The sequence below is a fragment of the Trachymyrmex cornetzi genome, unplaced genomic scaffold (genome assembly GCF_001594075.2).
Source record: "Trachymyrmex cornetzi isolate Tcor2-1 unplaced genomic scaffold, Tcor1.1 scaffold371, whole genome shotgun sequence".
NCBI lineage: Eukaryota > Metazoa > Arthropoda > Insecta > Hymenoptera > Formicidae > Trachymyrmex > Trachymyrmex cornetzi.
Window position 1 is genome coordinate 92,082 of NW_017298440.1, and position 11,804 is coordinate 103,885.

Sequence of the window (11,804 nt, forward strand, 5' to 3'; positions counted from 1 at the left end):
GGAGAGAGGGAGAGATATGTAAAAGGGTGCCTTCTCAAGCTCTTAAAAAGATGGGTAGATAGAAAATGATAATATAATTTCCAAGTAATATTTTGTTATCAATAAAATTATATGTTTTGTGATATTTTATATATTATTATTTAATAAACAATAACGAGAGAATAAAGGGCACATAAGAGTCAAATATAAAGAAGTATTTTAAAACATGAAAAATCAAAAGTATGTATAATATAATATTCTTTAATTTATTAAAAATATAACATGTTTTGGTCTCACGATGAACCTTCTTCAAATATGCATACAGGAGATGTTACATTGAATGAGAGTAGTCGAATAGATAGACAAAATTATACACATAGTGATGATGACCAGTGAGATGCTTTGCTGAGAAACGGAAATCACTCGGAAACGGCTGGACGACCGGTTGTTCAAAATTTTTCGGTGTTCTGGTAACAAGTCAAGTTGGAAATCAATTAAGAGAATAATAAAAAAAATTCGAGTAAAATCGTCACTCTGGTCAAAACAACTCACTTAGCTGACCATAAAATAAACTTTCGCATGTCGAGAAGATGCTCGTCAATTTCTAAATTACTAAGAGTCAGTGTGTTAGTCCACACACACATAGTAAAATAACTAGTCATAATATAAAATTAAAGATGTATATATAACAGATAATAAATATTGTATAAAAAGATATTAAAAATAAGACACTTAGTAAACATATGTGTTATCATCGCGACAGACGAACACTGACTGACGAATAATCTTGATATTGCAATGTCAGATTTTGTTTATTAACGGTATGTAAGCTTTATGTTTTTATTTTGTCTATCTATTCGACTGCTCTCATCCACTGTAATATCTCCTGTATGCATATCCGAAGAAGGCTCAATCGTAAGACCGAACCGTGTTATATTTTTAATCAATTATAGAATATTATGTTATACATACTTTTAAGTTTTCATATTTTAAAATACTTCTTTATATTTGACTCTTATGTGCTCTTTATTCTCCCGTTATTGTTTTTTAAATTAAGAGTCCTTCGTTCTTGTGTAATAACTTTATTATTTAATATTAATTATATTTTATTTTTTAAATGTTAAATATTTTCAATTTATTTAGTAATTGTTACTTAAATGTAGTGAATTATTAATTATTTATTCATCATTACTGATTTCTTTCCGAGATTATAAATATTTCGAGCAGTGACCCTTAAGAAACAATTTAAATAAATCCTTTTTATTCGTCGAGTGAATATATAAGCAAATAAAGAAATGTGAATTTCCACTAGATAGGCTTGGCACTAGAGGTAGAAAGGACATCTTTACGAATCTTGGCAGACGCGACCGTCTGCCGTAATCCCCGGAAATGGACGGTGCCAGGGTGGAAGACAGACGGAAAAAATGGGAGTGGCAGACAATACGCCTGCTCTTAGCTGCCCCACGAAACGTCGTTGAATATTATTCGATCGCAATAAAAAGAACTTCCTAAAGAATCGAATGTATGAAGAAGGCAATAAACAAAAATATTATTTAAATTGTCTCGTTATTCATAAATTGTGTCAATAGAGTCTCTGCAAAAAATGGCTGGAATTAAAGTTTTACAATTTAAAAAATACGTCTAATACATTAAGGCTAAAATTTTAATTGAATTCTATTAGAGAGATCTTCGAAATATTGTACATATTAAGAATAAAAATGAAATATAAGTCAAAATCGTATGTAACTTGATTACTGAATACAAAAGGTTTAACGTCTACAATGAAAAAAGTCTAAGAAAATCGTCGGAGAAAAGTTCTAAAAAAGAAAGACACGTCAATGAAAGTTTTTTACTCTAGAAATTAAATTCTTGCTGCTCTACTTACAATGTTCATCTCCTGTTCCTGGATTTCCTTGTACACCTCTACGATTCTCATCAGCGCGAAACCTGCAACACAAAAAACGGACCACGATCAGACTCCGCGATCGTCCTGGGCGGTATTCTTCTCGCGGGAATCGAAACAACCAAAACTTTCGTCCTGAATTATTCAGACGCGGTTGACGTCGTCGATACTTTAATCCAGCGCGGTGCCACAGCCGAGGGAGAAAAGTGGAGAACGAGGGTAAATGCGGGGGTGAGTGAGCCGCGATAGCTTAAAGCAGCGCGTTACGAGGCCCGTGGCCGCCCGCCCTCGGCCTCACCGCGCGGAGTGACTTTCTTACCGAAAGCTCGCGAAAGCTCACCACGAGGAAACAAATGCTCTTGCGTCGAGCCCGATCGAGAAAGTTTCCGCGGAGAGCGGAAACTTTTCCCGTCGAAACGTTTCCCGCCACTATCTTTACCTCCTCGCCCTTTCTCCCTCAGATCTTAGGTCTACTCAAGAAGATTTCACGTTGCTTTTGAATGAGCTTGCTGATTTCGCGTCGGTGAAAAACTTGGATGAAGCTTACAAAAAAAGCAGAGAAAAAGTAAATAAATTACTGCATCAAGAGTAGACAGTTTCGCCGTAGATCTGAGGTATTTACGTTTATGTGTTAAAAGGAGAGATTATAAAACTTTGTCCTATTTAAGCGGCTTCAATTTACAGCAATTAAAAAGTCCGCGCGATACAAACCGCTTACTAGTCGGCAATTAAAAATATTTCGCGTCCGGCAAAACACATTTAGATACGTTGACCGCTCGGACAGTTTTCTGCTATCTCTTTAACAGTCATTTTGCAAATGCAAAAATTATGCGGTGGTAAATAAAGGGAAAGTTTTTTTTCCATGTACGTCACGCTTATAAAGTTACGCTTATAAACGTTCGCTTATATTAAAAAGCACCGACGTTAAATAATACATATTTTTTACATCGACCCCCTTGTAAACAGAGAAGATGATATTATAGTAATACATATAATGTATAAATATATAATAGTCCCTTTTAATATCTCCGCTATTAGATAGCGAATTCTAGTGATTACTTATGAAATTATTTTCTCAGTAATTCGTCGTTATATCATGACGCTAATAAGTCAATACGCAATAGCCAGCATTTGTTACAAGGCATTTTTACCTTTAAGCATGTCGAAATAAGTTTTTAAAATACATTTTAGCATTTAATTACACATACTTCCTTATTCTTTTTAAACTTGAACATATACTGAAAAAAATGACATATCAACAACATTATTTTAATTGAAAATAATTTCGTTAATTCACACAATAACACTATTAATGAAACAAATACGTCATCTTGGTTTAATAAAAAATTTTATTTGTTTCATTAATACTGTTGTCAAATCAACAAGATTATTTTCAATTAAAATAATGCTGTTGATACGTCATTTTTTTCAGTGTATTATATGAATATGTGTATATTTATTATTGCTTGTTATTTAACATTTTATTTGACTGTATACACGTTGAGTTACGCAAAGTTAAACAATAGCATTTTGCTAATGTGTCCCTCTAAGTGTGGTAACAATGTTAATTACCTTCTTCAAGTTTTTTAATCAAATAACATAAATCAATTGTAGCTCTACTGATGTTAATCTATAATTACATGTGTTATAAATTTTTATTACTTAGCAGTCTATACGCGGAAGAAGTTATGTGTACCTGTACACATTTGCATACATTTTACAATATTTTATTTTTTTGTTAATTTTTTAATAAACTGTATTGTTTTTTAAACAAAATCAATTTTTTAAATACCTGTTTTTGTGGAAGACTACATTATTACCTCTGTTTCTCTTCGAGTGTTATCGCATTTTTGTAAATAATATTCTAAGTAAAAATATTTCGTAATTTTGAGATTAGACAATACTTTGATGGATGTAATCGTTAAGTTTTAAATTTAAACAATAAGAATGTTATTTTAGACGTACATGTGAAAACACAACCCTAATAGCACACTTTATTCGAAGGACGTTCTGGCGAACGTTCTTAGGGCATAGGGATGTCCTCTGAATATTCTTTGGAACATCCCTTGGAGATCTGTGCTATTAAGGAATCAATACGAACTAGAAATTAAATGCCTATAACGGTCAAAACTGAATCATTAATGCTTAAATAACTCAATGTGAATTATATATACATACTATACATATACATGCACTAAAAAAAAATATAGTCAATTTTAATAAATATTTAGTTGAATACATGCCAACTAAATATTTATTAAATATAAAGATATATTTATTTGATACAAGAAATGTTAATTTGATTTAACAATCATTTTTTTACTAAATAAATATTTATTTACTGTAAGTAAATATTTAGTATTGAACTAAATATTTATTAAAATTGACTATATTTTTTTCTCAGTGTGCATAATTGCATATACATATACCATATTTATAGTCGTTCGAACTGCGCACCCCGAATTGGTTTTCCGGACTTATAAACACAATTAAACTACTGTAATAATATCACAAATTAAATTAAATTAACAAGCAATCTTTAATAATTTGATGCTCAATCAGGCATCATATTAGAAAGATGTTAATGTGTTGAAAAAACTGTAAATAAATTTATTGCGAGAAACATTACCTCGGCTGGAGTAAATTTAAATATTGATTACACAGGCCCACAAAAAAAAGTATCCTATGCTGGGGTGGAGACCTAGCTATTCTTATATATTTTGAGTCGCTGAATACGAATCTGACATCAAAATAGGACCATTCAGGGTAAATTTTCAATCTAGAGCGAAAAAAATGACCCATTTTTTTCCCATTTTTGACCCATTTTTTCGCTCTAGATTGAAAATTTACCCCGGATGGTCCTATTTTGACGTCAGATTCGTATTCAGCGACTCAAAATATATAAGAATAGCTGGGTCTCCACCCAGCACAGGGTACTTTTTTTTGTGGGGTCTGTATTATCAACCAAGTATAAAATGTAAACAGGATGCCATAATCTTCTGCACTAATAAAAGGGGCGGAATGTTTCGTTTCTTCTGCACACATGGATTTTTCCGTTGTGGAAGAAGTCGCGAGAAGATATCGGTGGTGTTGCTCCTCGGTCACGTGCGACAAATATCGCCTAACGCACGTGACGGTGGATACCGGGCTATCTCGTATATTTTACCTCCGCCTCGCGAAGCGATATATCCGCGCGTATCCGCGCGATTTTTACTCCCACGAGTTTTGCATTTTATCGAGCGGCAACTCGATATCTCGAATACACCCTCGGTAGATGTATTAGTTATTCCGCAATGTTACACCGAAAAGATGAGGTATCTAAAAATTTAGCTGGATACAAACCTGGAAAAGATTATGTTGGACCATCTGAGTAATTATATAATAAATAAAATAATTATTTAAACATTATATATAAAGCGAAAAACTTTTATAAAGCAAAACTTTTACGTTGTATAAAATTTTCATCATTTTGTACCTGAGAAATACAACAAGATGTATATAACCTGTTAACAAAAGAAGGAAGCGCTAAACTCTTAAATATTTGACAAAAGAGAACTTATGTGAAACTTTGAACAAGAAATTATCCATAAGAGAACTTGTACAACATTTTAGCACTAAAAGTACAACACATTCTAGTACTCACGAATTAAAAATAATATCTTAAAAGAAATAATAGCTACAAAAAATCTCTAAGAATTCCTTTCAAGAAGAAAAACTTCTATGAGAATTCCAGATTTTTTTTTTTAGAAATTTCTACGTTATTAAAGTTTTATACGTTCATAAAACGCTAATTATAGTTCATTAAACTTAACCACGTTATATCTCACGACCGTAACGGTCTCCGAAGAGAGTTTATCTCTGTCCCAGATCTCATCGATCCGGCCAATCCCCCTCCTGAATTTCGCTTAAACCTGATGATCCCGGGGCGCATAAATTCGGAAACAGACCGGCGGTATGTCCGGCGAATTTTAGTATCCTCGTGAAGTAAAATACGTTCCTCTATTCTCCTTGCCTTCAGCAAACTGCGGGGTCACGTGCAGCTGCAGCGACAGCTATTACCTGGTCCTTAAATGAAAGGCTAAGGATAGCAGACAACGTAGACAAAGGGTGCGCCCGTCGTGTCTCAACCATACAGTATCGTAATCCTCCGCCCACACGGCGGAGAAACTCTAGGCGGAGAAGCCCGTTTATACGTGCGCTACGGGGTAGCTCGGGAAAATATCGCCGTGCGAGAGTGCCTCCGCTATCCACCAGGATCCGCGAGATACAAACGTCAGATCCTCGAGAATCCGCGGATTTTAAGCGGTATAGATTCGAGAACTCATAGATCTCAGATAGCGAAAGCCTACCCCCGGATTACGACAATTCCCGACGCCATGAATTTTCAAAGACTCACTGATTTCGAATGCGCGCATCCCTGAACTCGTGAATTCCGAATGTCAAGGACCCTCGAATGTACACATTGCTGCATTGATAGAAAAGTGACGCAAGTTAAAAGTTGGCATTTTTAAGATAATGAAAGAAAATTAACCCCAAAGATTAATATAATTTTGTCGATACATTTGTAGCTCATTTGTGTCACAGCTCTGATAAGGGATGAAATTTATATACCCTTTTAAGAAATTAAGTAACAGCGGTGAAGGGGTTAGAAAATTATTAACAATTATGATGCCGAAACAATGTAATGTAACACAATGTAACATTAAGTTTTTAAATTATATTTATATTTTTTAAATTATATTTATATTTTTTTATACCAATTTATTGGAATGTAAAAAAGTTTTTAACGTGTTACACATATATTATATTCGAACTTGACTCTAATTTACCCTTCTATATTCTTGATATTATTGTTATTTAAAAGAGTCCTTTAATCTAATTGTTAGAAAATTATTCTAGTCAAAATCCCATTACTATCAAGGAAATATTAACATTCTTTTTATATCTATATAATGTTTGAACAAAGGAAATATTGAGAATTTGATTATTTTGGCTCCCCTCGTGTCTCCAAAACTATCCTTCTATGCTTAATTTAAATTTTTTTCTCAGATCATATAGTATCGTTTGGCATATATAGTTTGATTCGAAATTCAAGAACCCAAAATACAAAGGTTAAAAAATGTGAATTTTTGGGGTCACTCTTTATTCGAAATTTTAATAACGCAAATTCAGTCAACAGCATCATGGTCAGTAATAAAAATTTTTAGATATATATTATGATACTTAACAAAAAATTTTTTATCGAACAGTGTTTTGTTCCAATAGAATTTTAAAATTAGATACTAAAAAATTACTAATTTTGAGATTCAATTTTCTTCAAGGACATATTGCTTCCGTTGCAACTATTTGAAATGTATCATCACAACGAACTATATGCGTAATGTTAATCATTTGATATCAATCATTTTTTGTTCACTCATTGCTGAAAAAGGATCTGTGTGTTCCGAAACGTACAATTTTATATGTTATTACTATATGTTCGTACAATAAATTCGTGATATATTGTTTATAACCTCAATTGATTCGATTATAGACTTTTTTCGTTCTTTTATAGATTTGCATCCAATTTTCAATCAGCACAATGATATGTATCTGATTCTCGATTATCAAGACTCTTGATGGACTCGACTCTGTTTTTGCTAATAAGAATTTTTTTAATTATTTAAAATTTTAAGTTTTTCAGCACTTTTCTTCGCAACGCAAAGTGCCGGACGTTGTTCGGATCCTTTGCGAAATATCCAGTGGACGTGATCCACCCATACGAAGTATCCCCACGAAAGCTGTTCGGAGCTTTTCCACGTGACTTCCCGCATCGACCACCCCCTCAACCCTCGAGAGGATTTTCCGCGGTCGCCATGGATCCGTTGTTCCTGCTTACGGTGAGCGTTAAACCCCCCGTGCGACGAGCATTAGCTCTATCCTGACGAAGCCACATGCTTATAGAGGGGACCTAAAGCCTCGCAAACGTTACACGTCTCTCTCCCGTTACACGTAAACGCCAAGCATTGGAAAATCCAGAAATTTGTTGAGGGAGGGGGTCCATTGGCGCGCCGCAAGCAACATTTTTTTAAGGTCAAAATAACAAGATAGAATATTATTATTTAAATTATCACACTGAAAAAAAGTATTATTAAACGTATAATTCATAAAACGTTTTATTTAAAATTATATTAACACAAAAGAAGGGTAATATAATAAAATTTTACTTCCTTCAATTTTTTTTCTTTAACCCTTCCACCACACACCTCCTATTTCAATCATCCACCACACATGGGGTCTACTGGACCCCAATGGCTAGAGATAGTAATGCAAAACCTTGAAATATCAACAATAGAAAAAGTGCCAGTATCATTATTATTCTACTTTCGATACGTTGATGACATTGTGTTGGCAGCTCCATTAAACTATATCAATAAACATACATGAAACATTTAATTTATTACATAACAGACTACAATTCACCATGGAAGTTGGCACGGGATGGTAGATTGAGCTTCTTAGATACAATGATTATAATCGAAAATCAGAGAATCATATTTGACAGATATACAAAAGAGACTTTTTCTGAATCTGCTTCTAGTAATGTCGAATAACCGATAGAGGGCGCCACAAGTCCAGTTTCAAATATTAAGGTGGTCAAATCGAAGCGCGAATCGGGACTGGGGGTCCCTGGGACCCCGTGTGTGGTGGAAGGGTTAATAAAAATTTTTAGACAGATTTTTGGCACTCCAATGGGTTCGCTATTGTCTCCAATAATAGCTGATATAGTAATGCAAAACCTTGAAATATCAGCAATAGAAAAAGTGTCAGTATCATTATTATTCTACTTTCGATACGTTGATGACATTGTGTTGGCAGCTCCATCAAACAATATCAATGACATACATGAAACATTTAATTTATTACATAACAGACTACAATTCACCATGGAAGTTGGCACGGGATGGTAGATTGAGCTTCTTAGATACAATGATTATAATCGAAAATCAGAGAATCATATTTGACAGATATACAAAAGAGACTTTTTCTGGTAGATTCCTCGGTTGCTATTCTCACCACCCGCTTTGCCATAAAAGGAGTATAATCTTTGGCTTTGTCGATAAAATTATGTGTTTGTCTCATCCTCGCTTTCATCAAAAGAGTCTAACCAGCGCCATACAAATATTTCTTGATAATGGTTATCCATTTTCCTTCATCTTTTCAGCAATAGAACAAAAAATAAAATATCACGTACACAATAATATTACAGAACAGAATTTACATGCAAAAGAAAAATACTTTACAGTGCCATATGTAAAGTCAATTTCAGAAAGTTTCGTGTCTATTGCTATGAAATTTCATTGCAAATTAGCTTTCTCTATTCCTAACACATTAAAAAATTTTATTAAAAAAAGACAAACTCGAAAAGCTAAAAAAAAAAACTTTCTTTAAAAAAGAAGACTATCAAGAGAGAGCCACATGACCTCCCAATAGATCTGCTAGTGACGCCAAGAGCGATTAAAGAGACATCGAAATATACGACCAATTACGAAAGAATAAATAAATCAAATTCGTGGAATCATCACAAGGCAAATAATTCACAAGGCAAATACTTTTCACCCCCTTCTCAAAGTTAAGTTTGCCATCTCAGTTCGGAAAATGAGGACATCGTATATATAGATTTATGCGATACTCATTCAACATTCGACGCACAGTGTACGTCGTTATCGTTGACGGGCATCCAATATCACGGAGTAAACTAGAAGGACTCCGCTAAAGCAAGGAACCGGTAATCTAGGAGGATAGCAAGATAATATACATCTCAGATAGGATAACCCAAGAACATCCTAGTGAAAACATCTCGTCGTCGTGTAACGCGATCGCATTAGGCGACCCATTTACACCCGTTCGACGCGGAACTACCTGCGACGTGTCGCAGGCCATCCTCGTCGAGGCCCTCTCACCGCCCTTCAATCTCAACGTTAATGCACCCAGCCGGCTATGATATAGGGAAAGAGGGAGGAAGAGGGGGAAGGGTGGCGGCGCGTTCCTCTCGTACTGGGTTTCTCTCTTGTTACACAATGGGAAGCCTCGCGTTACAAGTGTAAACGGGAACCGACGACGCCTGAAATACTACGAAGCTGTGAAGCTTGCGCTTACCCCTATGCATGCAGAGGTGTGAAAGTACATGAATGTGCGAAAGCCCTCTAAGGGCGGACGCCCTTAGACGTCGCACGTTCAGCGAACGGCTGGTCTCAAATATTCGCACTGAAGGGAAATTTTGCAGAGACATTGCGACGTAAATCGCGCGACGTTGGAATCTGTCACTATAATGCTTCGTTGTGTTCTATCGAAATTAAACTCAATTGTTAGTCGGCTCAGTTGGGTTCAGGTGTAATTAACGCGATCGTCCGACGATGCCAATTGTCGTCAACCTGCAGTATTTCCGTGGATCCGAAAGCGATCTTGAAACTTTGAAGCGTCGAAAATAGCAGCAGCACAAAATAATTACATAAAAAAAAGTTTTTAGATAAAGCACACTAAGAAAAAAATCGAAATATAAAATCAAATATTATTATATTTATTTTTTTTAAACATTTATTGCAAAATTTTTTTAAATTATAAAAAATTATAAAAAAATTTAACTGTGATGACGGAACATACATTTCTGTGAAATATATATTATTTTTTTTAACACAATCGTAAAAAAATAAAATAGATGATTTTTATTTGCTAAGAATAAAATTTTGCCAATAAAAATTTATCTCAGTAAAATAAATCCCACAAATAAATTTTTAAGTATTTAGCTTTTCCTTAAGTATCTAAAATTTTAGCTAGATACAAATTTGAAGATAATTTTGTTTGGATCATTAATTTAAGTATGTAAGGCACTCAAACTAATTGCAAGAATGATACAACTTTTTGCAGCATTGTCGTTAACACTTAAGCATTTTACATAATTATTTCGATGATCCAAAACTATTTTTGGATTGTTTTCTGTATCTGGCTAAATTTTTAGATACTTCAGTAAATCTCTTCTTTCGGTGCAGTGTTTTCAGATTTCCCGAGCTTTAATCCGCAAATTTTTTTAAATTCATGGCTTTCTAAATCCTCGGATCATTAAAGTCAGAGCTTATTACAGCCCTTATTAATCCCTTCACCCCAGCAGAATTTTCTCCCCGTTGGTGGTATATTTAGCTATATTTAAAACGCTAAATCCTGGCGACGAAAGAGAAGGGGAGGGAGAAATAGGGGGGGGGAGCGTAGTAAAGCAGCGTGCAAAACGTCGGGGGTGTAGTTTGACCATCGAGTCAAACGGAATGTACGATTTCACGTCGGCAAGGGCCCGCCCGGAGTTGCGGATGCTAATATTGAATCAACGGGAAGTAAACATGGGTTGTTTTCGATTTCGCCGACTCTCACCGGGAATTCAACCGTACGATTTTTCCGGCCGATTCGCAAAAGGCCGATATGCAAATCCGACTTGCCCGAAAATATCGCGTGCAAAACCATCGCGAGACAACTATACAGCATGCCTTATATATGTATATAAAATAAACTGGTACGATTTTGCCCGGGAAAAAGTGCTCAAACATATTTGGGAATAATTTTTTTCCTTTTATAATTACTGTTTTTCATAACGATCCGTGATTAAAGAATAAAAGTACACAAAAAAATTTGCTAAATCTTAATATATATATTTTTGAATTAATAAGGACAGACCAGAAGTGTTCATCGAATCTGTCGATGCCAATTTTTTTGGTAATTTTTGAGGCCAAAAAAATATAGGGTAAGGTTGCCGATATCGCACCGGCTCCTAGATCGCACTACCTCGCCTAAAAAATCAGTTATTTTATTCACACACTTTCTTACGGATTATTTACAAACTACAAGGTATTTCAACGCTGCTGCGTTACATTTGTGACATGAAATGCAGTAGGAG

The 11,804-nt window shown here is 34.6% G+C and overlaps 1 protein-coding gene across 2 annotated transcripts in view; it reads right to left on the reverse strand.

The window, feature by feature from the left end:
- The window catches only part of IRSp53 (Insulin receptor substrate 53 kDa), a 131,341-nt gene that overhangs the window by 18,303 nt on the left and 101,234 nt on the right, over window positions 1–11,804 (reverse strand). For both annotated transcript variants that reach the window (XM_018511432.1, XM_018511431.1), the window contains exon 5: window positions 1,865–1,926. In XM_018511432.1, coding sequence (XP_018366934.1) covers window positions 1,865–1,926 — 62 coding nt within the window. The remainder of the gene's footprint in view (window positions 1–1,864; window positions 1,927–11,804) is intronic.